We start from the raw sequence: 27,704 nt of genomic DNA, 5'->3' as shown, positions 1-27,704 counted from the left end.
ATTTGCCTATTGTTTCACGCGTGGGTCATTCAAAAAAATTTTAAATTGTACTGATACAATGTAAAAGAAAATATATATATATATATATATATTGTTAAATTTTGTTGTGACCCAAATTAATTAATTACGGTAATTATAGATTTACATTGTACTAATCTAAAATATAAAATTTACATTGCTAGTACAATGTATATTATTCATACTTGAACATAGAACACCCATCATGAAGAAGAAGAAGAAGAAGAAGATCACCGTGAACGGTGATACAAGGAGCTATAAAAGAAAATTAATAATAAATAAAAAAGGAATTGCAAAATTTTGCAGCATGTTACTCTTGACAGTGCCGCACTCCGAGGACTGCATTTTGTCCTAGACGACTCCTCCTCCACGAGCACTAATCCTGCATTAAAATAAAAACGTTGATTTACGTAGATGCGTCTTAGTACTTTTTTTTTGAGATCAAACTGAATACTTTCATTCATAAAACAAAGAAAATATACACTGAAGAAAACAGAGCACAAGCTACAAGGAAACAGAGCATAACAGAAAACAAAGAAACAGCAACAACATAGACCACAGTACACAGGCAAAATTACATCATTCCTTCAGCTCTCGCCATGTCTTCAATCCAGTCTGGAAAATTTGAAATCCAGACCTGTTCCTCAGCAGAAAATTTTGCAATCTGTGCAAGCTCGTGGGCTATTTTGTTGCCCTCCCTACTAATATGTCTGATTCTTGCCTCCTGGAAGCTTGGAAGGATTTGCAGACAGCTTTTCACAATGTGGCCAGTCACACTTCTTACATCCTTAAACTCAATAGCTTGAATTGTCTGCAATGAGTCCCCTTCAAAAATGGTCCTTCCCAACCCCAAGTTTTTTGCTAAGATCATACCTTGCTCCATAGCAATTGCTTCTGTTTCCCCCACAGCTGTTCGACCCGATAGAGGAAGGCTTTTTGCTGCTACCACCTTTCTTTCCCAATCTCTAATTACAATACCCACTCCAGAATGGCCATCAACAGAGGGAACAGCCCCATCTACATTTATTTTGAAGAAACCCACAGGAGGCGGAGTCCATACTTTCTCACTTCTCTGAGGACTATTTAACTCCCAGCCCTTTATTCCTTTGAACTCCTTTATCATTTGGTTTGCTGTCTCCCAAATGTGCTCCTCCGACACACCATTTCCTTCATGAACAATTTGGTTTCTATTATACCAAATCATCCAAGCAACACCAAAAAAGATCTCCAAATCCCTCTGTGTTCCTTTTTCTAGTAAACATAAGGCCAAGTCCACAATCTCCATGTTGGCATCTTTCAAGCAGATTGGGCATTCTTCCCATTTGCTCCACACTCTTTTAGCAGCAGCACAATAGATGATTGCATGCTCAGTTGACTCAGGTTCCCCACAACAAACAGGGCAGGTAGGATCCACTTGAATTCCTCTATTCCTCATATTTAACATAGATGGGATGGCCTTCATGCAAAGTCTCCAAGCAAAGACTCTCACTTTTGCCGGAATGTTTAAGTGCCACAACTTTTTCCAAAGTGGGGCACATACATCTCCCACTGAGGATTCACCTCTTTCATGCATATCTACAATTTCCTTAGCTAAAAAATAGGCACTTTTCACCGTGAAGACTCCTTTTTTATTTCCCACCCATATTAGTTGATCCTCTTGTGGGCAGTGAGGGATTGGGATACTTAGGATTTTCTCCACTTCAAAACCAAGAAAGACTCTATCAAGGATGTCCTTTCTCCAACTTCTAGTGTCTTGATCAATCAAGGCTGATACCATGGGGAAGTCTCCAAAATCTTTCCTTGGGGAAATGGCTTTATAAGTCGTTGGGGTTGGTAACCACCTATCATCCCATATATGGATTGTCTTCCCATCTCCAACTCTCCATCTTGTTCCTTTTTGCAAAATCTCTATGCTCTTATGAATGCTTCTCCAAGCATAAGATGGGTTGCTGCCTATGCTTGCATTTAAAACATCCCCATTGGGGAAGTACCTTGCTTTATACATGCGCGCCATAAGCGATGAGGGATTTTCCAACATCCTCCATCCCTGCTTTGCCAGCATAGCCAAATTGAATGCATAAAGATCCCGGAACCCCATTCCCCCTTCTGACTTTGAACTACACATTCTTGACCAACTAACCCACGCCATTTTTGCTTCTTGGTTCTTCTGCCCCCACCAAAAGTTCCTCATCATCCCCTCAATGTCTTCACAAAGACCTTTGGGAAGTAAAAAACACCCCATTGTGTACGTGGGGACAGCCTGAGCAACCGCTTTAATAAGGATTTCTCTTCCTCCAATCGATAGCAATTTCTCCTTCCAACCGGTCATCTTTTTCCCCACTCTCTCCCTGACTTCATTGAAAATTTGTTTCTTTGATCTCCCAATCATCGAAGGTAGGCCCAAGTATTTTCCTGGCTGTACATTCTGCATTGACCCCAGCACATTCTTCACCCCTTCTCTTGTTTCTTCCTTAGTATTTTTACTAAAGAATACCGATGACTTTTCTGTATTTACTTTTTGGCCTGCTGCTTCCTCGTATTTATGCAGAATTGTGCATAGCTCTCTGCATTCTTGCTCCGATGCCTTGCAATAGACCACACTATCATCGGCAAATAAGAGGTGTGTAATTTTTGGGCTGCCCCTGCATATAGATATGCCAGAAATCTGCCTTCTCTTTTCTGCCTCCACAATCAAAGCCGTTAGTCCTTCTGTACATAACAGAAACATGTAGGGAGATAAGGGGTCACCCTGGCGTAGCCCCCTTGTAGGGGTAATACAACCATGAGCCTCACCATTTATAAGAATAGAAAAAGAAACAGAGGTAATACAGCTCATAATCAAATTAACCCATTTATTATCAAAGCCCATTTTCGACATAATTTTTTCAAGAAAACACCATTCTACTCTGTCATAGGCTTTACTCATATCTAATTTAATAGCCATATACCCCTCTTTCCCATCCTTTCTTTTCTTTAGATAATGCATTATTTCAAAAGCAACCAGGACGTTATCAGTAATTAGCCTACCGGGGACAAAAGCACTTTGGCTTTCGGAGATGATTGAGGGGAGGAATGGTTTCAGCCTATTTGCAAGAATCTTTGACACAATTTTATATGAAACATTACAAAGGCTAATTGGTCGGAATTCCCCTATCTTTGTTGGATTATTTATTTTAGGGATAAGAGCTATATTTGTCTTGTTAAGCTCAGCTATAGGGGCATTGAAATTAAGAATATTAAGAATAGTTTTTATCACATCATCCCCAATTACATCCCAATACTTTTGATAAAAGATAGCAGACATACCGTCCGGACCCGGTGCTTTTGTTGGGTGCATTTGTCGGATAGCTTGAAGAACCTCCTCCTTCTGGAATTCTTTTGTTAATTCTTCATTCATCTCCCTGGTCACTCTTCTCGGTATCAAATCTGCTACTTCCATTGCTCTGGTTGGGAATGAAGTAGAATACAGCTCTTTGAAGTAACTCACAGCAATGTTTGCTATGTCTATTTTCTCTTCGCACCACTTCCCTTCTTCATTCAGCAAGCCCCGGATTTCATTCTTCTTCCGTCTCTGAGAAGCTTTGTAGTGGAAATATTTTGTGTTTCTATCACCAAGGGCCAGCCATTGGATTCTGGATCTTTGACTCCACTTGACTTCTTCATCATCTAACATATCATTTATTTCCTTCCTTACTGCATTAATTTCTTCTCCTCTACTTCCATCCCTGTCATTCTGGATTAAATCTTGCAGCTTCTTTCTCTTCTCTTTTATCATTCTAGCATCATGCCTAAGGTCTGAATTGTTCCATCTTGTTAAGCCCTCAGCACACACTCTCAGACCCTCAGCAAAATCACTTGCTGTTTGAAAGCCTGAATGAAGCTTCCAGGCATCTTGAATTATCTCCTTGCATCTATCATGTCTAATCCAAGCTGCCTCAAATTGGAATCTTCTCATTCCCCTTCCTTGGATATTTCTTTGGTTAGTTAAAACCAAAGCACAGTGATCTGAGGTTGAATCCACTACATGGAGGACCCTAGCATCTTTGTAATGCTCTTTCCAATCTATTGTAGCCAGCACCCTATCAAGTCTTAGCCGAATTCTTTCCCCAGCAGACCTTTGGTTACACCAAGTGAACTCTGGGCCCTCATATCCAAGGTCTACAAAACCACAAGCATTTACTACTCTTCTAAAACCCTCCATCTGCTGTTGGGGTCTCTCTGGACCTCCCCATTTCTCAACATTTGATAAAATTTCGTTAAAATCCCCCAAACAAACCCATGGCATCTGAAATTGCGCATTTAGAAAATGTAGTAACTCCCAAGACTCCTTCCTTCTATTTGTATCCGGATTTCCATAGAACCCTGTGATTCTCCATTTGAAACCAGATGTAGGGTCAGTCACTACTGCATCTATATGATACCTAGTATAACTTCTAAGCTCCACAGATAGTTCCCTTTCCCATAACATGGCTATTCCACCACTTCTTCCTTTGCTAGGCACAATTACTCCATTTAATAAACCAGTCCTCACCATTATTCTTCTCATTCTACTTATTCCAGCTTTTGTCTCCATCAAAAAAACCAACTTGGGGCACCATCGTTGCACCATATCGCGCAACGCTCGAACTGACCGGGGGTTCCCCAGCCCCCGGCAGTTCCAGCTTAAGGCATTCATGGCTCCCGGCGGTGCTGCTCAGCAGACACCGCCGATAGCTCAAATGGTATTGTGTTACTGCCACAGAACTTTTTCTGCCTTCCTCCATCAACCATTTCCTCATCTGCCCAGAGAGTTCTCTTTACTCCTACTATATTACTAGCTTCCTCCCTTCCCACTTCAAACTCTTTGTTCTGACCACGGGCCAGCTTCTTTAGTTTCCCCTTTTTTTTCTGTGTTTTATTTTCCACATCCCTATTTTCCTTTTCTAGAGTAAGCCCAATATCCATTTTAACTGGGCTATTAACTTCCTGAAACTCTATATTTTTTCCTTCTACCCGGCCCATGTGGGTTATCCCACTTACCCCATTTTCACATTCTACTGTTGACATAAAGGTTTGGGCCGGCCCCATATTTTGGTTAATTTCTTTTCCCTCTTCACCGTAGATATATTCCTTTTTTTTCCTTGCTTCTATCTCATCATGTCTACTATTTTGAATTTGAAATTGAGATTGACATACCTCTTGCGTGGCGTGCTCACCTTCCTCTGACGTCATTGAAACAGTACTTCCTCTTTTTGCATTTCCAAGGTTGTCCCCGGATTGTGCACCGCCACGGGAATAGGAGTAGCCCCCGTCTTCCGCCCCAGACTGCATCCTTTCTTGCATTGCCGTGTCATTAGCTTGCTGGTTTAGAGGACTCCTTCTTTGTTCTTCTTTTGCCGATTTTGCTTTTCCTGCACCTTGAGCCCTTAACCATTCACCATATTGCAGAGCTTGATTTTGTTGGTCACTTCTCTTGCAATGTCGCTCATCATGCCCCATTACTCCACATCTAAAGCAGAAAACCGGCAGCCTTTCATACCGAAATTGAATGCAAAAGCTTTCCCCCTCTGGACTAGCAACCTTTCCACATCTTCTTAGGGGTTTTTCCAGCGGAAGATTCACCTTCACTCTCATGAACTTGGCTTGCTCTGCCATCCATGATCTTGTATCTACTGACATAAAAATCCCCAAATTACTGCCTATCTCCTTTCCTATCTTCTCTGTCATCATATCAAAAGGCAAACCCCAAATTTGTACCCAAAAAGGAGAATGGGTAAAAGAGATATTACTTGCCGTCATTCCCCTCTCCCATCTTTTGAGCAATAGAAGGTTATTTTCAAAGTTCCATGGCCCGTTTGTTTCAACCCACCTTAGCTGATATTCATTGGCAAACTTGAATTGAAGGATATCACTTCCAACTTCCACAATCCTTAAATCCTGGCCAATCTTCCAAACATTCCTTAGAGTATTCTTCAGAGCACGAAGGTTTTGCTTTCTGTCCGTCAACAGCTTTCCCATCAAACTCTGAGAACACTCCTCTATTACCTGTGCTCTGCCTTCTTCCGAAACTGAGATCTGCAACTCTTCTTCTTCCGTTAGCTGCATATTCTTCAAGACATCTATCAGCTCTTTCTCCATGATTCTGAACTTTACCGTGAAATTTGGATCCTTTCAAAGAAATTAGGCCACCTAATCAGAACTAAAAGCTCCGAAATAGGGCCTTAGAGATCGTTCCTATCAAGGAAAGGGAAAGAACACTCGAGAAAAAGTGAAAGAAAGTACTCGAGAGAGGAAACACTCCAACGTGGGAGAGAGAGTGATGCGTCTTAGTACTACACGCAATATATCTTTAAGACTTGATGGCAGAATCAAATTAAGGATAGAGGCAATACATTACTAGTCCTTTTTCTGAATAATTTTCAAGAAGAGGGATCAACTTACACTAGGAAGACAAGTAATCTTGAACCACTTCACAATTTCTCGTGGGATTCAGTACTTTTTTAGCAAACGAATTGCTGTTTCTAACTTTTTTACTCACTCAATTCATGCTTATGATATATATATTTCGATAGATGAATCTATCTAATCTAATCTAATCACTTAATAATAGCACAATTTTTGAGGTATGATATATATCAAATTCGGCGTACTTGGTGTACGTTCATTGAGACTGATGGTCCTTCATAGGACTGAACACGGGGTATAAAGGTTGACCAAAAGGATCACTTGATCTCAACCTTAAGTTTAGAAGGCTGCCGAGTTGTGAGATGCACTTGGCTGTTTCCTCCGTTGATTCTGAATGGCACGTGAGTTCCAGTCTCCTAAGGCTAGTGAACTTTTCCAAGCCACAATCCTTGGGATCATTGGAACCGATAAAAAGCCCCATTAAGGTCTGAAGTTGGTTTGTTGAAGACGCTACTCTTGATGGTTTCTGAATGGACACCTCATTCATATAGAGATGTCGAAGTTTCTTTGCCTTCCAGATAGAACTCGGCAAAGTGGTTATATTAGTATACTTCAAATCGATGGTCTCCAGGCACGGTAGATCCCCAATTGACGCGGGACAGGAGTCAAGACATGTCCATCTCAAGCCTAAGTACTTTAGGTTCCTCAACTCACCGAGTTTCTTAAGTAGCTGAGGTTTGTAGACACCCTCGAGATCAAGCACCTTCAGCAGGACACGATCTCTTCCTTTGACAATTTTTTTAAGCAACGAACCAATTTCACTATTGGACGTACCTTGTTTTTCAGCTTTGAAAGAAATATACGCACATAGGTTTTCCGATATGAGATTTCGAGACACCGAATTGATCTGCGAGCCTCTGAACCTTAAATATTTATGAATCTACAGATGTACATTCTGACCTGCAATGGTGGACGTGTAGAAATCCCTCCTCCTCAGCTATTTGGCAAGAAGAAGCCATATCTAGACACTAGTTCCTCCAAATATATCTTGGCCTTATCTTCAATGGGGACGCTAGCCTCATCAGGTGACAATTGAACAAATCCCTCCGCAAGCCACAACTGCAACAGCCTTCATTTGGGGATCTCATATGCCTTGGGAAAGAGAGCCAAATAAAGGAAACATGGCTTTAACGCAAATGGAAGTTCATTATAGCTCATCAAAGCTACAATATTTAAGAGAGCTGATTTATCTTCACCAAATTGTAAACGATCAATTACTCTTGACCAGTCACTTAATTCTATGGTTGACAATAGTCCTCCCAGTAGGAGGATTGCCGGAGGCAAACCCTGACATATTCCCAAAATTCCTTCCCTAAAGTTGTTTAAGTCTGAACTATTTTCTGGTGATCTACGGCTGCCTACATTCTTCAAGAACAATACCCAACTCTCCTCTTCAGTTAACTGCTTCAGGTTCAATGGACAACTCCATGGGTCAGCTTCTGATGCTACATTAAAATGGCAAGTAGTAAGGATGACCCTGCTTCCATTTGTGGCGTCTGCAAAGGGACGTAAAAGGTTGAACCACATATCCTTCGTGCACACGTCATCCAACACCATTATATACCTGAACTTCATTAAAGTCTGGAAAACCTATTGACGTAGCTCCTTCTCGCTCATAAGCTATATGTCCTTCAACAAGCATATCGGAATCTATTTGAGTATGATGAGCAAGAGATCCTTATATGCAAACTCTTCACGGACATGGACCCAGAGACGGCATTGGAAGTGCTGCCGAATGTCTAGTATCTTATAAACATGCCTTTGCGAGAGCTGTCTTGCCAACTGCTTCTTCACTCACTAGTGAAATCATACTGAGGTTTTCCTCAGTGCCGTCCCAAAGTCGAGATACTAGCTCCCTTTCGGCATCTTCACATCCAACAAAGTGCTGAAACTTCACTGGTTGGATAAAGGGGGTCGCCTTGCATCTCCGCAAATGCCCTGGATACAGCACTAAAAGAATGTTTGAAAGAGAGAGGAAAGGGAAGGGTATAAAAAAGAAAAGAAAAATAAATAAAAGACTTCGTTTCCATTGTTTGGTTTATGTCCAGGAAAGTTTTATATAAATGGATGCTCCTTAACATTTATTCATTAATAAGATGGACTCCAAGTCCTGCTTGGCGTTGATACCCATTTTTGCAAATTCATACCCAAAAGTTCATGAAGAGAAAAGCCCAAGAAAACCGCAAGAGATGGGTCAAGGCATGAGCAAAGAAATAGCAATTGGGTCATATTCCAAAGACCCGAAGAAAGAAGAAATTAAAAGGGTCAGTAGGCGCTCAATGCAACAAGGGGACAAGGATAAACTCCAAATTCTACAAGGCTAACACGGTGAAATAATGCCAAGCCATAGCAGCAGAAATAAGACAAAGCCACAGCAACAAGAAACGCACAAAGAAATAAGACAAAGCCATAGTGGCAAGACACGCATGAAGAAGAAATAAGACAAAGTCACAGTGGCAGGAAATGTATGAAAAAATAAAACAAAACCATAGCGACAAGAAACGCGTGAAAAAAAAAAAAAAAAAAAAAAAAAAAAAAAAAAAAAAAGAGAGAGAGAGAGAGAGAGAGAGAGAGAGAAACATAGCAAGGCTAGGAGCTCTATCGTCTTGCAACCCAGCCAATGTAAGAGAGGCAAGGCTCATGACTAAAGAGAAATAGAGGTGTGGTTTGATGGAGGGAGGAAATGACCTAGATTTGGTATCCCATCGAGACCACTTTTGAAAATATGCCTTGTTGGGAAGGAATCTTTACCAAAAATGGAAGAAGGTAGCTAGGTGAGAACCATCTGATGCATGCTAGAGAATGAAGACAAAGAGACTTAATGAGAGAGACAGAGACAGAGAAGGTTGTTGTGGCCAGTTGGCCGTTACCCAAAAAGACAAAGAAGTTTGTCGTAAAGCCAAGGTAATAGAATTTAACCCACTACTAGCAGCCAGAAGGTAGTGGAATTGAACCCACCTACACATGGCTAGAATACTGCGTTGTGGGTATTGGCTAAATGCCCACGGCAGAGAAAATGGTTGGTGAAAACAAGGGTAAAGAAGGAAAATCACCTAGGTTTGATCTTGGGTATAAAAGGAACAGTACCCATGAATGTGGGAACTACGACAAGAAGAATGAGAGAAAGGGGAAGAGTAGGAACAACAATAATAGTAAGCTGGGCAATTAGAAAAGTAAAAGGAGATAGTTAAAGAAGAGAAAGAAACACTTGAGAGAAAAAGAGAGAGTACACACGGGAAGAGAGTATAGCATGCATCAATAGGGTTCCTTTCCCTCCCTCAAACATAAAACCATACTCTTTGCAATCTCTTATGGATGGCTATTTTTACTCACATTCCAAACCACTCAACTTTGTAGCCTAATTGGGTAACAAGGTTGTGTGAGTTGGATTTAAGCTATTTTAGTCAATATCCTGCTGAGAACATCTTTTCTTTGGATTCATGATTATGTTGGCATAAACTTTATATATTGTTTTCTAACACGTGTATTAGTGTGTTTAGCTTTAAGTAATTCCGCCATACATGTATATATATATATGTATATATATAAATTGTAGTTCATATCCTATTGAAGATATTTTCATTTTATCATTATTTCTGCTATCATTAATATTCATTACTACGGCTAGCTCTACTTTGGACTAACTGTTATTCTACCACGAATTCATGTCTTGTTTGGAGTGCTTTGTCTTGTGCACAGGCTAGTTCCAAAGGAATCTCGCGAAGAGAGCCAAGCCCAACTCCCTTACCCTCTATAGAAAGCCTTAGCCCAAAAGCACAATAGATGATTGCACTTATTTATGCATGGTGAAACAAGAAAGAAGGCTTCATATTGGGAACTCAATAGCCATGGCTGCAAATATTTATGCAATTTTAACCAAAATTGATAATGGAATAGTACTAGCTGTGGAGGTGATTTGGTTAAAAATAAAATAGTAAATTAGAAAGTACGCCCCTAAAGTTTGACATTGGTTGAATTTTATACCTGAAGTTTACCTATATTAGCAAAAGGATCCACTCCATCAATATAATTGGATTTTAATTATTTTATTCCATCATTAAAATAATTGCACGAAATTGCAATCCCTTGATTGCCTCGAGGCTTTACTTTAGCTTTTTAAGAGCAATTGTTTAATGCACTTCAGAGCATTTCACAATGCTTAAGTTCCAATGCCTTTGTAATATTTACCTTGTGCGGTTGTTTATTTATTATATATATATATATATATATATATATATTTTTTTTTTTTTTTTTTTTTTTGGGTGGGGAAAATTTATCTATTTGAGATCAAGGATATTTTTTACCTTTGGTGCAGTGAAAGAAGCAATGAGGGCTTGACTAGTGCATGAAAGCTTGGGAGATGGGGATTATAGATGAAATTTTTGAGGGAGACTCTCAAGTCATGGTAAACTCTCTCTACTAGACATGACCACTCCTCCACTAAGCATCTCTAATAGCATTACATTTACAGGGCCTTTACCACCAAGATTTTTAGACCCGGACCGTTCATTGAACCGTAAAAGGAAGAGGTTCAAGGTTTTTGAGGTCGAACCGTGATGATGTCATAATTAATTTAATAATTAATTAAAGCCTAAATATAGATATTAAATTTATAAAACTAGCAAAATTAACAATATATCTATATATGTGAGGGAAATTTAATGATTTTCAAACATATATTTAATAATTAAATAAGAAAGTTAATAAAATAAAATAATAACCATGAAAACATTAAAATTTATGATTAATTTTTGAAGTAAAGTTGAATACCTTTGAAAGATTTTAATTATAATTTTTTTTATTCCTTGTAAGAGATGGATAATTTAATTAAGTAGAATAAAATTGTATTAAGATTTTTTTTTTTTTTTAAATGCTAAAGGGTTGGACTGCACGGTTCTCACCGGTTTGTGCAGTCCAACCTCGGTTTAGAGGTTCACGGAATTAACAAAAAATCCGGTTCTTTAGGCTTAAAAAACTGGTTTTCATCCCGATTTTCGGTTTTCACATTTCGACCTCCCGGTCCGGTTCGGTTCTGAAAACCTTGTTTACCACAACTCTAGCAGTTCGATAGGACTAACTCTCTTTCGTTTCACGGGATGGCAATAAGGCTGTGCATGGACTAGCTCAATGTGCTAGAGGTCTTTCAAACTTTAGTGCTTGGATAGAGGAAACACTATTTATTATTGAGCATTTGGTCACTCAAGACGTACTGTTTTTATCCTCATCTGAATAAAATAAAAAGTGAATGATAAAGTTAGGTAGGATAGGATATCACAAGCATGATGAAAATTATCTCCAGTGTATTGCTTTCGAGTTTAAGTATATATAGGCACTTGTCTACCTTCCTTGCGTCTTTATAATTTTTTTTTTTTTGGAAACATAAATCTCTTGTAATTAGTTTATTTCTTTAAAGGATGTTTTGTATATCCAGGGACTATATTCTAACGAAAAGATCGAAGTATTCAACAGAGGTTAGAAATTGGTGGTAGCTAGTATGTATTTTCACAGCACAAAACTGGAATATTAGATATACTCAAAAATACAAAGATGGAATTTATTAAACTGTATGAATTTAGATGAAAGAAAGTTCACATATTGAAAAGATATAAATTAAAGAATGAGAATATTATGAGTAAGTAATATTCTCATAATATTTTGAGTTAAACAATTAAACAATTCCATTCCTCTTAGTGCTAATGTCAGTTATGGTTAGCTATGCAATGGCAGATGCAGCCAAAGACAGAATAGTGTGCAAAGCAACAGGTTGGGCTGGCTACATGTCTGCCTTGCATTGGTGGTCAAGCAAAAGCACCTACACCCAAACTGTGGTACTGGTCTCAAACAAGTCTAAGGGCAACAAGAAGTGCTTACGCATCATCATCAGAGTGATAGTAGTCCTGCTCCTTCTAATCAAAGTGATAGTAGTCCTGCTCCTGCCCCTAGTCCTAGTGGTAATGTAAATACATGAGTCTTCTTTTTCATTTCAATTTAATTACTGTTCTTTTGATATTGTTGAAAACTATTTAAATTTGTGGTAATTTCTTTGGCTACAGGTGGAGGGAGTTCCACGGGTGCCAAAAGTGAGCGGACTAGTGGTCAGGACTAGATGTGGTTTGCAATGGAAATCGTCATTGGTGGGGCCCTAACATGGTGTATCTTCAGTTCACACCTGTTCCTATCTATTGGAAGTAACTTGTCCATGAATCGTTCTAAGTTTTTACTCTTGTTTTATGTTTCTGCCCTCTCTTGGGTATAAGTTTGTCATGTCGTGGTCCAAATTTTAACTCATGTCTAAAAGGAATTGAGGCCCAAATAATACGAGAGAATGCTGGCCCAAGAAGTGTAAAAGAAAAACAAAAATGAAGGACAGGCAGGGGTCATTTTGTGATGTTGATGTCACTAAAAATGGTGCATAATACCATAATTTCAATCTGAATCTATATAATATGAATATCTAAAAGTGTAATATTTATTATCACTACGCTCATGAGTGCCCACATTTGTATAGCATTTTGGTCCATTTTAGTTTCATTTGATACATTTTTGTCAACTTCTATTCATTTCGGTGTCCAGTTTGAAGAATGATAAATTTGAAATTTATAATTTTTAGTAGTGCCAAGAGAAATTAGGAAAATAAAATGCACTATAAAAATAATTAAAAGAATATGAACCAATTCAAAAAATAATAAAATCAATGAAAAGCACCAAAAATAATAATTTTATATATTTGTAAAGACAGAAAGATAAAAATTACTTTTAGAAATTGTTTAATTTTTAGGGAGAACAAATTATCTACAATAAAATTTTGAGAATAAATTATACATTATACTATAATTTGGAAGTACATATAATAATTATGGAACTTGGCTCACCACATCATGTACTGACTCGTTGCGGTCGGTGGGGTTGGTGACTATGACCTCAGGGAAACTTCTGTGATCTTCTATTTCTTTACATAGCATCACCTATGCCCCAATCGAACAGTGTTACTAGCAACTGTGACTAAAGAAAGAAAAGATGTTTGGTAGATTTCATATTGTGCGTTTATTAGAGGAATGGAATTTTAGTTACTTTTCTTGCAACCTGCCGCAATAATAGAATGCCACATCGAATTAGATAGCAATTGTTGAGCTATCCTTAAGAGTGTATATCGTTCAATGTGAAATGTTTTCGACAAGTAGTGACTACTGAGGGCAAATGCAATGATACAAAATGGCAATAGCCTTACACCCAAGCACTTTGATACTTCGGTTCCTTTCAGTGCTAATGTCAGTTATGGTTAGCTATACAATGGCAGATGCAGCCAAAGACAGAGAGGAATGTGCACAGCAACTAGTAGGACTGGCTACATGTCTGCCTTACGTTGATGGTCAAGCAGAAGCACCTACACCAGATTATTGCACTGGTCTTAAACAAGTCCTAAAAGACAACAAGAAGTGCTTGTGTGTTATTCATTCAGTTAGAATGATATCTAAATTGTTTTCGTTCTACATCACTATCACATTGAAAGCCAACTTGTGCCCAAATAATTATGTGTGTATAATCTTATCAATAGAATGAAACTTCTGTACACATATACTCAATTCCAGGATTCACTACTTCAAGGATCCTACCTAAGAACAAAACATGACGAAAAAAATAAAAATAAATGAAAAACATACATATTCAAATATCCAATCTGTGCCAAGACTATATTTACAAATTTTTTTTTGGAATCTCAACTATTGGAAATATAATTACCTGATATTTTACAGGTTTCCTATTTCGAAATGTCTATAACTTCATGATATGGTAAACAACCTTGAGAAAAAGTGCAAAGACTTCATGGTATGGTAAGCAACCTTGAGAAATTAGTGCAAAGATGAAATCAAATGTCTTATTTATGATTTTACAACACTCACCAAACAATCCTTTTGTTCATGGAACTCATCAAGTTAAGAAGTCCAAGAATCACTTGAGAAAGCCACATATTGTTGTAGAAAGCTGGCTATACAAATGTACTTGATAAAAGCCTGAAACACCTGCATTAAAATGATGCATCAGGTTCTACTATTACTATCAGCAGAAAACATAGCTCCAAAAAAATAAGGATTTGTCTTGACTGCAATATTTAGTCTGTAATGACAATAACAATAATTAATAGGCGCTTGATCTCTATAAAGTATAGTTTGTGTTATAAAACATGTCAGAGGTAGAAACTTTTTTTAGCTCAAACCAACCAACAATATTAAATCAACAAAGTGAGAAAACTTATTTTGTTGTTTAGGTAACATATAGTAATATTTTCCTTACAAATATCAAGCAACTTTTCACAATAAAACCATGATGATTGAAAATTATATTTTATTATAAAGCATGATCCCATAATGATTTAATTTTAGATAACAAATTGGGATACATGGTATTATCCGTAAACATAACAAAAAATTGTAAGCTTATATATAAAAAGGAATTGAAGCAAAGGGAATACCTGTACAATAAGGTGATTCCTACGGCATGGTTACCGGATTCAATTCCCCAAGTAATATTACCTTGTGCCAATTTGACTCTATTTGCACAACAGGTAAAAAAAAGCACATCAAATAGATCGCGATTGAAAATACAAAGATGGAATTTATTCAAATTTAAGAAATTAGATGAAAGAAAATTTCTTTTGCTTAACATGCAAAGATATAAGTCAAAGAATGAGAATATTATGAGCAGATAAAGGGGGAAAAGAAAAGAAAAGAAAGGTGATAGTACCAGTGAGTGAGTTATTGAGTTGTTGAACAATTGCAGCACCCAAAAGCTTTAATTAAGTCCCACTTCTTAAGAGTAGGTTTCTTTGGTTCTTCATCTGAAATTTCTTCGTTTGAAATTTCATCATATAAAATGAAAAACATAAAGATTCAAATATCCAATCTATGCCAAGAACATATTTACAAATTTATTTGGAACTCAAACAGTTGGAAATAATATTCCCTGACATTTTACAGGTTTCCTATCTCAAAATGTGTCTATAACATCATGGTATGGTAAGCAACATTGAGAAATTAGAGCTAAGATGAAAGCAAATGTCTTGTTTACGATTTTACAAAATTCACCAAACAATCCTTTTGTTCATGGAACTAATCAAGTTAAGAATTATCTAAGTGCCAACAATCTTCATATATGAGAACCTATTAGATCAACGTTTAAGAAATAAATTTAGAGAATAAGTGAGAAAGTAACAAATTTTCAACCAATCCATGCTTATTGCCAAGAAAATGAAGAAGAGAAAGATAAATTAAAAAGAGAAGGTAGAAAGAAATACTTTTTCTACCATATTTATGAGTGCCAGGAGGTGGGGCAGTCCAGCACAAAGCTGGGTTGGATTTCAGCTGAAATGCAGTTGATAAGGGCACCTTTGTAGTCCTTTACAGTTCTCCTAGCAGTTTCCCATATTTGGATGGGAAGTGATGAGCTTGACTCATGTACAATCTGATTCTGGTTGTACCAAATAGGCCAGGCTGTGACAAAAAAAAGTTTCCAAGTCTTGAGTGGTGCCATTGGTGATGAACTGAAATGCTAGATCAGTAAAATCCCCAGAATTTGTCTCCTAATCCACTGGACAGTTTAGACAACTGCTCCACACCTCTTTGGGAGTGTCACACTGTATGAGGGCATGCAGAGTACTTTCAGGGCACAAGTCACAAACAGGACAAATACCATATGTGCTTACTCCTCTGGTTCTTATGCAATGCATAGTGGGGAGGGCATTCATGCAGGCACACCAGGCGAAGATTCTGATCTTTTCTGGGATGTTGAGGTGCCACATCCTTTTCCAAAGAGGGGAGCGAGGATCATCTCTTGAGCTTTCACCCTCATTAGATGGATGAATGATTGGAAGTGCTATATAATAAACACTTTTGACAAAGAGTTCACCTTTCTTGCTTCCAATTCATATGATTTGATCATCTGGGAGGGTGTAGTTGAGAGGGATGTTTAGGATGATGTCTGCTTCAAAGGTAGGAAGGTTATTCTAACAAAATCAACCTTCCAACACCTTTTATCTTCATCAATGAGCGCCAAGACCCTGGGGAAATATCTTCAAATAACAATTCTGATGCATGCATAATAATACTTAGAAACAGATACAAGCATGACGCAAAAATTTACAAACTTAATGTACTGGAATACAAAAGCAACTGTTCAACCATTACTAATTCAGATACGTAGGCTACCTCTCACAGGAGTCATGAGTTTATTTACGTACTTTGTCAAAGCAATTATCATGTATCTCAATGTAAGTATGGAATTAGAAAGCACTACATCACCTTATACATGGGTTATCATTTACTCTACACTTCTCATCATATTAGCACGTGAAATGGAACAAATCAAGAATAGATATTACTATACTAGTACATAAACTGACAACAAGAAGTCATATGGAATGACAAACAATCTACAAGTAAAAATCAAGTCTTAAAGTGGTGAAAGAAGAAACGAAGGGGAAATGACAAAAAGGACTAGAGATAGAAATTAGGATATTGTATGAGTTGCCTCTTTGGATGGTTCACTAAAGGAAGCTATGGATTTTTGTGAAAAACAGCCAATATAAATGTACATGATCAGAGCTTGAAGTGCACACATTAAAATGATGCATGAAGTTCTATTGCTAATATCTCTGTAGAAAGGATTTCTTCACAAAAAAATAGTACTAACTATATTATTTATTCTGTCATAGCAACACCAATAATTAAAATATTTTTGGATCTCTAGTTTTATAATATATGATAATTAGTGTTATGAAACAAATGCCAGAGATTTTTTTTTTTGTTCTTTTTCTTTCCCAAGCAACCTATAATATAAAAATTGATAGTGACAAAAATATAGTAGTTCGCTGTTTCGATAACATAAAGGAACATTTTTCATTTTATTGGAATTTATCAAATGATTTAAAAAATTGAGCTGTGTTTTCAAAGAAGACCAAGCTACTAGAAAAAATTGCAAGTCATTATTATTATTATGATTTTGATTTGAAGATATAACAGCAAGTTAGGTGCTTACATATAAAAAGGATTTGAAGCAGCAAAATTCCTATACAATGAGCTAATTCCAGCAGCATGGTTGCAAGATTTAATTCTCCTTGCAATATTACCTCAATATCACCCTGAGCCAAATTTTACTCTGTTTAAATAATAGTTGAAGCACATCAAATACATCATCCCGTCAACTCAATTTGAGAAACAAAGATGCAATTTATCAGAAAGAATAAAATGATGAAGGAAAAGTCACAAATTTTTTTTTATTAATATGCAAGTCATAAATTAAAGATCGAAAATCCTAAGAGCAGATAAAGGGTAAAAAAAGGAAATGCGAAAAATACCAGTGAGTTAAATCAAATAAGCCTTGGTATCCATTCCAACACCCCAGGACCACAAAGAGAGGAAGTTCATGTTTTAAAAGCATCAGTCTTTCTCATTTAGGTGAACAGTCTTGCCTTCACCTTGAAAGCCAACTTCTGCCCAGAAGAGAATTTACTTATACAACATAATTGGAATTTTTTTACAAAAAATGAGGAAGAAGGGTTCAATTTGTGTAAAGACCTTATAATTTTACTTTGGAACTCAAATTGTTGGAAATAAAATCATTTGTTCCCTTCTGTCTGATAGCTTTTGTTGTCTAGTATTCAATTTAAAAGCCATTAGAAAAGTTAGGAACTCCTGTTCTTGAGAATAGAAGTTGCTAGATTTTATTTTATTTTATTTTTGGATAATGAGGCAGAAATTTCATTGAAACCAAGCCGAAAACTAGCAACACATATACGACAGCAAGTCTGAACCAGCAAACAGAGCACTAAGACAATTACAACTCAGGACAACAAAAGAATGACACTTGACAACAGCAACACAAATATACCAGCAAGCATGAACATATCAGGCAGAGCACTAAACAAAAAATTCCAACAAGGTGCTAGATTCATATGATATTTCACAGGTGCCATATCTCTAACATAACTCCATGGTATGCTAAGCAACCTTAAGAAATTAATCCAAAGATGAAAGGAATGCCTTCGTTATGAAGCAACAGAACTCTCCAAGCAATCCTTGTTCAATGAAGTCTTACTGGTTGAGAAGTCCAAGAATCATTCGCCATGAAATTAAGCTATCCTTAAAAGCAAAGAATACTTTGAGTGGTAACACCAAGCTAGAGCTTTCATCCATGATAACCTATCAGACCAAAGTTTGAGAAATAAAAAAGTGAATTAAGTGAGTGAAGTAATAAGTATTCTACCATGTTGCAAAAAAATGAAAAAGTTTTGAGAGGAAATGAGAATCCATAGCTGACCTTTGTGACTATCGCTTTGTTATTGTTATGGCCTATCATATTGCAAGAAAAACAACAAAAATAAAGAACATTCACTCCAAGTTTCTGTGTGGAAAGCATTAATTAGGTAAGGAACGAGATAGTTACCATAATTCTCTCCAAGTTTGTGTAAATTTCGTATAGGCTAGTTGGAAAAGAAAAACATTCACTCTTAAACTCTTGCCTGCTTTAGTATTCAATTCTCCCCAGGCTTTTGCATATAGAATCCAATAAATGATAAACTCATCAACCTGAAACCAAAGGATAAAATTAAGAGAGAACTAGATTAGTATTTGATAAATTTGGTTCTGTAGTAACTAGCTATATATTCGGACCTTATTTTTTAGTTTAATTAATACTTACATCTTTACTGAGAAACCTGTAGAAACACTGGAGTTAAAATCCTTCCAAAAGAAATTCCAATGTCTGGGATGGGATGTGAGCATCATAGTGCACTCTTGACCTATATCCTCCTGCATTTTTCAAATATTTGAGAGAAGATATACAAACAAGTTTCCAATCATATGTTTCTTATTATTTTGGTTCACAGGAATTAAAATCCTCCTCTTCCTCTCCCTTTCCCATTCAACCGATAAAGCAGAATTTCTTCAAACAAGCACTATGATGCATGCATATCTCTTTTGCTATACAAACTGGTGAAACAGCTCCCGCATTACTGGGTAAATATCTTTGGATATTTAGAAGGAAAAAAAAATGTACAAAATATCAAACAGGAGAAGTAAAAGTTGCAAATCTAAAGTCCTAAAATATACAAAAGCAGTGGTTAAAAGTTATAGCCATTATGATTTTAGATACGTTTGCTCACATTTCATAGGAGTCTTGAGGCTATTTGCACACTTTATGAAAGCAATCATCCCTGTATCTCAATGTACTTTGAGATTAAAAGCACTACATCACTTATACATGGGGTCCTATATATTTACTCTTTACTTCTAGTCCTGTACCAATGTATGTGAAATACAAGAAAACAAGAATTGATAATTCAGATCTTGAAGATGTGAAAGAAGAAATGAAAGAAAAAAAGGACAAAGAACACTAGATAGGGAGGTTAGGATATTGTATAAGCTACCTCCAAAGATAATTCACATGAGAAAGCCACTTAGTTGTAAAAAGCTGGCCATACAAATGTACATGATAAAATCCTGAAACACCCGCATTAAAATGATGCATCAGGTTCTGCTAGTACTATTAGCAGAAAAAAATGGCTTAAAAAAAAGGATGTCTCGACTACAATAATTAGTTTGTAATGACAATAACAATAATTAATAGGTGCTTGATATTTGATGTTATAAATAATATCAGAGGTAGAATTCTTTTCTTTTAGCTCAAACCAACCAACAATATTAAAATCAACAAAGTGAGAAAACTTTTAGTTAGTTCATTGTTTTGGTAGCATTTTCTTTCTAAATATCAAGATACTTTTGAAAAATAAAACCATGATGCTTAAAAATTATACTTTATTATAAAGCATGATGTCATAGTGATTTAACTTAGATAACAAATTGTGATACATGGTATTATCTGTAGACATAACAGAAAATTGGAAGGTTATATATAAAAATGAATTAAAGAACAGAATACCTGTACAATGAGCTGGTTCCTATGGCTTGGTTACCAGATTCTAGTGCCAAATGCAACTTTGCCTTTATTCAATTCTCCTACTAATATTAACTTGTGCCAATCTTGAATCTGTTTAAACAACGAGAAACAAAGCACATCAAATACATCACCTCTTCATCAACCCAGTTGAAAATACAAAGATGGAATTTATTAGAATGTAAGAAACTGGATGAAGGAAAATTGAGCAGATAAAGGGGGAAAAGGAAAAGAAAAGAAAGGAGATAGTACCAGTTAGTGAGTTGTTGAGTTTTTGAACAATTGCAGCACCCAAAAGCTTTAATTAAGTCCCAATTCTTAAGAGAAGGTTTCTTTGCTTCTTCATTTGGTTCTTCTTCATCTGAAATTTCTTCATTTGGTTCTTCTTCATCTGAAATTTAATCACCAAGAAATACAGACGTTGAGAGAGAATAATGGAGAAGAAGAATTGGGCTTTTGGATTTTTTTTAATCGAAGGTTGGGAATAAAATGGTGACTTTTATATACCTGGCTCTTCTTCTTGCGTAGACAGATCTCCTTCCAAATTGGGAATGCGAGAAATTTTATGCCAATCTTCCCCGATTTGCTTCTTGCATCTTTTCAGTAAGATGGGACATCCTCCAATTTCTAGTGTTTGCAAAGAGGTAAGGGCACCGATTCCTTCTGGCAATGATTCCAATTTAGGGCAATACCAATTTGTGTAAAGACCTTATAGTTTTATTTTGGAACTCAAATCGCTGGAAATAAAATCATTTATTCTCTTCTGTCTGATAGCTGTTGTTGTCTAGTATTCAATTTAAAAGCCATTAGAAAGGTTATGAACTCCTGTTCTTGAGAATAGAAGGTGCTAGATTTTATTTTTGGATAATCAGGCAGAAATTATATTGAAACCAAGCCGAAAACCAGCAACTCAAATACAACAGCAAGGCTGAAGCAGCAGACAGAGCACTAAGACAATTGCAACTCAGGACAACAAAAGAATGACTCTTTACAGCAGCAATACAAATACACCAGCAAGCTTGCACCTATCTGACAGAGCACTAAACAAAAAATTCCAACAAGGTGTATCTCGGCTAATAGAATTATATTGATCTATTTGTTCTACGACATCAGGAAATCAAATCTTGAGTTTGATCTTATTGTATCTCGGCTAATTACAATTTAATTATCTTAAATCCCCATCCCACCCCTTCATAAAAAAAGTATCACTACCCCACCACACAAACACAAAATATAAAAGAGAAGGGAATATCTGGATAAAATGTCTTTCCTCAAGCTAAAATGTCTCAAAAAAAGTACTATGATGCAAACACATCTTGTTTGCTATACAAACTAGTGAAACAGCTCCCACATTACTAGGGGAAGTATCACTGGATATTTAGAGGGGGAAAAAAGGGACACACAAAAATTATACCAAGAAACAGAATTAGACAGGATAAGTAAAAGTTGCAAATATAAAATACTAAAATATACAAAAGCAGTACTTAAACCATTACGATTTTAGATAAGTAGGCTTACCTTTCACAGGAGTCTTGAGGCTATATGCAAACTGTATGAAAGCAATCATCTCTGTATCTCAATGTACTTCGAGATCAAAAGCACTACATCACTTACACATGGGGCCCTATATTTATTCTCTACTTCTTGTCTTGTGCTGATGCATGTGAAATACAGTAAAACAAGAATTGATGTTAGTATCTGAAGATGCAAAGATGTGAAAGAAGAAACTAAAGAAGTAAGGACAAAGGACACTTGAGAGAGAGGTTAGGATATTGTATATGAGTTACCTACATTGATAAATCACTTGAGAAAGCCACATATTGTTGTTGAAAGCTAGCTATATAAATGTACATGATAAAAGCCTGCAGCACTTGCATTAAAATGATGCATCAGGTCCTACTGTTACTATCAGTAAAAAACCTAGCTATAAAAAAATAAAAAATGAAAACAAGGATTTGTCTTGACTGCAGAATTTAGTCTGTAATGACAATAAAAATAATGAATCGGTGCTTGATCTCTATAAAATATATTTAGTGTTATAATTTATAAAACAGGTCAGTGGTAGAATTCATGTTTTTTTAGCTCAAACCAGACAACAATATTAAAATCAAAAAACTGAGAAAACTTAGATAGTTCGATGTTTCGGTAACATATAGTAACATTTTCCTTGTAAATATCAACTTATCAAAAGCTACATTTCAAAATAAAACCATGATGCTTGAAAATTATATTTTGCTACAAAGCATGATCCCATAGTGATTTAACTTAGATAACAAATTGTGATAAATGGCATTATCTGTAGACATAACAGAAAATTGGAAGCTTATATATTTAAAAAGGAATTGAATACCTGTACAATGAGCTGAATCCTATGGCACGGATGCCCAGTTCAATTCTCCTAGCAATATTGACTCTGTTTACACAATGGGTAATGAAAGAAAGCTCACATTAATTTTTTTCCAAAACATAATTTAAAAAATGAGAATATTATAAGCAGATAAAGGTGGAAAAGGCAAAAGAAAAGAAAGGAGATAGTACCAGTGAGTGAGTGAGTTGTGTTGTTGAACAATTGCAGCACCCAAAAGCTTTAATTAAGTCCCAATTCTGACAAGCAGGTTTCTTTGCTTCTTCGTTTGGTTCTTCTTCATCTGAAATTTAATCACCAAGAAATACAGCCGTTGAAAGAGAACAATGGAGAAGAAGAATTGGGCTTTTGGATTTTTTTTAATCGAAGGTTGGGAATAAAATGGTGACTTTTACATACCTGGCTCTCTTTCTTGCCGAGACAGACCTCCATGCAAATTGGGAATGTGAGAAATTTTATGCCAATCTTCCCCGATTTGCTTCTTGCATCTTTTCAGTAAGATGGGACATTCTCCAATACCTAGTGTTTGCAAAGAGGTAAGGGCACCGATTCCTTCTGGCAATGATTCCAAATTAGGGCAGTCCCAAATTAGAAGTGATTGAAGAGATATAAGTTTGCAGATCCACTCCGGTATAGCTATCAAACTAGGACAGAACTTAATTTCGAGATTTTGTAGAGAGCTGACATATTGAAGCCCCGTTGGGAGAGAGACCAACTTCGGAAGTCGACGGAATTCCAAAGAGAGAAGGGTCGTAAGTCCTTGCCATTCCATCTCATCCCAATCATTGGATAAATCAACCGCCTCAGAGTTCCAAACATGCAGATGTTGAAGTGCCGTAAGATATCGAATGCCTTGAGGAAGAGGACATTTGTCTAGATACAGAGTACGGAGAGAAATGAGATTTCGTAGGCACTCCTCTGGCAAAGCTTCTTCCGTGTTCCCTATACTCATGAAACTTAATTTGGATAGAGGGGCAACAATTGTAGAAGAAGAAGAAGAAGAAGCAATTGATGGTAGATTCCCTGAAGAAGTCTTGTTGTTTATCATCATCCTCTCTAATGACTGCTTCAAGCTACAATTAACTAGGTTCAAACTTTCGAGATATGGAAACAAAGGAAAGGAAGTCAGCTGAGGGCAATCCCTGATATCTAAATCAGAAAGACGAGGAAATGAAGGAAGAGAATCCCTCCTTCCCCGCCACCATCCCTTTAAATTAGGGCAATACCAAATATGGAGTGTCTCCAAAGATGGGTAGAATAAAGAATCACTGTTATCTCTCTCTGAATCTGATATGTGCTCTAAACAATCCAATCTGTACAAATGGATAATTTTGAGAGAAGGCAATTGGTCCAACGGTGGAAGATATTGGCATTTTTTACATGAATATAATTTAAATTGGACAAGATTTCTGAGGGACAGAAACCAATGTGGAAATCTCACTCCCCCGTACCGCTCTAAACTCAATGCTTTGAGATTTATATGTGGTTGCAAGGCTTCCAGTGACATGTCATCATCACCAGCACCCGCCTCATCAATGTCTTCTTCTACCCAATTTAAGTACAAGCTATCAAGACGTTGTTTCTCTTTCAAATTTGCATCCTTATACTCTAATGCGGCATCTTTTCCGTGTTTGAGATTTTCAATAGACAGATTTCCTCTTAGCTCATTTAGCCTGTTAAGTTCCTTCAATCCACCGTTACTCCTAGGCACTGAATCAATCCTACCCTTACTCGTCACAAATCTTGTCAATGTTTGTAGATTAGTCAATTGGCCCAGTCCATTTGGCATATGAGTCAAACCCGAACACTCATCAATCTCAAGAAATCTGAGGTTGACTAATTTGTTAATATCTCTTGGCAATTCTTTAAGTTTAGAACACAAAGAGAGTTTAAGTGTTTGTAAATTGTACAACTTGACAATAGAGTTAGGAAGCATCTCAATGTCTCTATTCCCATAAAGATCAAGAAATCTGAGGTTGACTAATTTGTTAATATCTCTTGGCAATTCTTTAAGTTTAGAACACAAAGAGAGTTTAAGTGTTTGTAAATTGTACAACTTGACAATAGAGTTAGGAAGCATCTCAATGTCTCTATTCCCAGAAAGATCAAGAAATCTGAGGTTGACTAATTTGTTAATATCTCTTGGCAATTCTTTAAGTTTAGAACACAAAGAGAGTTTAAGTGTTTGTAAATTGTACAACTTGACAATAGAGTTAGGAAGCATCTCAATGTCTCTATTCCCAGAAAGATCAAGATATCTTAGATGCTTCAAATTTTTTATAGAACTTGGAATAGTTTTAATCCCCGTCTTATGCAAATCCAATAAGCGTATGAACTTAAAACTAGCCACAATTGCACTATAAGTTGAACTATCCAAATTTGAAGCAACATAGCTTTGTTGACATGGCAAAAGAAATGTTCTTATCTTACTTGCTTTGAATAATGAGATTGGGATCTCCAATGATGAGTACAACATATCCCCAAATGACGCATGACGAATTTTCTCATCAATGACTTTCTCTTTTGAATAAATGGTGGTGCTCTCTGATCCTATTACTTGTATTGCCATATCATGCATGAGATCATGCATTTTGAATTTTGATATATTGCCAAGTTCATCTTCTTCAACATCTTGAAAGAATGATCTCCAAAGCAAATCCATAAAATACTCATGCCCAACATCTTCTGGACATTGCTTTTCGTTATACAATTTGATGAATCCTTGTGCCATCCACATATAAATCAAACTTTCCTTTTCAATCTCATAATCCTTTGGAAATAGACTACAATAAGCAAAGCATTGCTTCAAGTGTGAGGGGAGATGATTGTAACTCAACTTTAGTGTTGGTAAAATGTCATCTTCATTCTGAGGTATTTTCGAAAGTTCATTGTCTTTGAATGATAACCACTCTCTTTCAGATTTTTTAAAGTACAATAAACCTCCTATTGTTCTAATTGCAAGCGGCACCCCTACACAGATTTTTAAAATATCCTTCCCAATATTTACAAAACTTGCTTCCTTCGGTTCTTCCCCCTCTTCAAACGCCATCTTCTTAAATAAAGACCAAGCATGTTGTTCCTCTAAACCCTGTAACACGTGTGGTTGACTAGTTCGTGAAATCTTTGCCACTTTTACACTCCGTGTAGTCACTAAGATTCTACTGCCTTGTGCACCACCCATTAAAATTTGTTTCAATTCACTCCATTTTTCATGATCCTCATTCCACACATCGTCCAACACAAGCATATATCTCTTTCCATTAATTTCTTTTTGAAGATTATTGACTAACATGTTCTTTTCAAGGTCTTTTGGTTTCTCATTTTTTACACACTCCAAGATTTTCTGAACAATTATTTTCACGTCAAAATTCTCAGATACACACACCCACAATTTTAGCTCAAAATGGTTCTTGACTTTTTCATCATTGAAGACAAGTTGAGCAAGTGTGGTCTTTCCTAGTCCTCCGATACCAACTATCGCAAGGACAGAAACATTCTCCTTAACATTGGGATCCAACAGAGATCCAATAATGTCCTTCTTATCCTCCTCCCTCCCAATAACATCTTCAGCACTTACAAGGGAATGAGTCTGCCTTCTTGACTCATTCCTGACTTGTATCTCCAAGTGAAACTGCCTTTCCGCAGGCTCTGCATCTAAAGCAACTAGCCTCTCCCTCATCTCCTTAACCTTATGACCCATTCTAACACCATATGCAAGCTGGTTATATTTGGAAAAGAAGATGCGTACCTCTCTGGCCTTCTTGTCACGGGTCATCACTTCCCGTCGCAGGGCCTCAGTGGAGATTTCATCCAGCAAGTCATCCGCATCACACATGGCATCCTTAAGCCTTTTCAGCCACTCTTTGATCACTTCACTGCCGTGCTGCTTCGCCTCTGCATCCAAAATCACAGCACTGATTTTGGAAACTGTCTCCTTGAGTTTGTTGATCTCGTCTTTGACACCCCAGATGAGCGCAACCTCTTTGAGTGCCAGGTCGCCCGCCTTCCCAATGATTTCCTTAGCAATGTCGAACAGAACTCCTTCCGCCATTTCTTGAATTAGAGAGAATTGAATGAATGCAAATTCTGTCTTTGTGAGAACAGAGAACTGGAGGGTAAGAGTAAAACCAGAACAATCTGTGAGAGTGGGTGGGAATGGACAATTCAGGTGCAATAAAAGAAAAAGACCATGCTTTTTGAGTGCTTCGATGAAAGTAAAACGCGTAGATGAAGGATGCGTAGAAAAAAAGCATAGTTCAAAGAGTAACTCCATAAAATCGTCATATACACATGCACTACTGACTACTGGCCGGCTCAACAAATTTGGGCCTTTGATTATTTCGGAAAACTAAACCCAAAATATTCTCTATTTTAAAGTGTAACTCCATAAAATAGGTTGTTATTCATTTTTCAATGGATTTTTTATATCATAATTTTATTTTTGCTCATGAATAGTAACTCGTCAAAGCTAATAAATTACTGTTTATTTTTCAAATATTTTTTTTCTTTCGTAATAATAAGATATTAAATAAAAAAATATTAGAAAATATATAATTATTAAAAAATAAATAAATAATACGTAAAAAAATAATATTTAAATAAGATAAAGAGTAGGTTGAAAAATACATTTGAAAAGATAATTAAGAGTTTCTGTTTATTTTTCAAACGTATAAAAATTTGTCTAATAAGCTGGAAATACTCTTAAGCAAAAATTTTAGCGAGTTTTTTAATTTTTTTAAATATTAATTAGATAATATTTATTTAACTTTAAATTTTTTATATATTTAGAATCTACTTATCATTTTCTTTGAGATACAAAATTAAACATTTATAATTAAAATAAAACATGATCAGTAATAGAAAAATTATTAATTTTTTGGAATAAAAAATTATTTATCACATAACTTAACAAATTAATTTTAATACAAAA

At 36.4% G+C, this 27,704-nt stretch overlaps 2 protein-coding genes across 37 annotated transcripts; both read right to left on the bottom strand.

Annotated features, from left to right (window-relative positions):
* Window positions 1-453: 453 nt before the first annotated feature.
* On the bottom strand, window positions 454-6,135 carry LOC126722835 (uncharacterized). Its single transcript, XM_050425975.1, has 2 exons — window positions 4,752-6,135; window positions 454-4,707 (listed from the first exon to the last, which is right to left on the bottom strand). The coding sequence occupies exons 1-2, from the start codon at window positions 6,133-6,135 to the stop codon at window positions 593-595; spliced, it is 5,499 nt and encodes a 1,832-aa protein (XP_050281932.1). The 3' UTR covers window positions 454-592.
* A 7,959-nt stretch (window positions 6,136-14,094) lies between these two features.
* Window positions 14,095-27,021, bottom strand: LOC126724148 (putative disease resistance protein RGA1). Of its 36 annotated transcripts, none has more exons than XM_050428472.1 (15): window positions 23,311-27,019; window positions 20,917-21,053; window positions 20,662-20,800; window positions 20,395-20,502; window positions 19,883-19,955; window positions 19,619-19,751; window positions 19,156-19,265; window positions 18,901-19,043; window positions 18,775-18,806; window positions 18,465-18,656; window positions 17,813-17,947; window positions 15,764-17,613; window positions 15,205-15,298; window positions 14,933-15,010; window positions 14,095-14,483 (listed from the first exon to the last, which is right to left on the bottom strand). In XM_050428472.1, coding segments are annotated over exons 1-4 (3,792 nt in total). In that variant the 5' UTR covers window positions 26,826-27,019; the 3' UTR covers window positions 14,095-14,483; window positions 14,933-15,010; window positions 15,205-15,298; window positions 15,764-17,613; window positions 17,813-17,947; window positions 18,465-18,656; window positions 18,775-18,806; window positions 18,901-19,043; window positions 19,156-19,265; window positions 19,619-19,751; window positions 19,883-19,955; window positions 20,395-20,501. The 36 variants fall into 36 exon arrangements, 35 of the variants coding, with proteins under 35 accessions (XP_050284429.1, XP_050284432.1, XP_050284425.1 ...); XM_050428475.1 differs by having other exon boundaries at window positions 17,813-17,944; window positions 18,553-18,656; XM_050428468.1 differs by having other exon boundaries at window positions 17,813-18,656.
* Between the last annotated feature and the right edge of the window lie 683 nt (window positions 27,022-27,704).

The sequence above is a fragment of the Quercus robur genome, chromosome 4 (genome assembly GCF_932294415.1).
Source record: "Quercus robur chromosome 4, dhQueRobu3.1, whole genome shotgun sequence".
Lineage (NCBI taxonomy): Eukaryota > Viridiplantae > Streptophyta > Magnoliopsida > Fagales > Fagaceae > Quercus > Quercus robur.
This window is presented reverse-complemented; position numbering and strand designations above follow the sequence as displayed.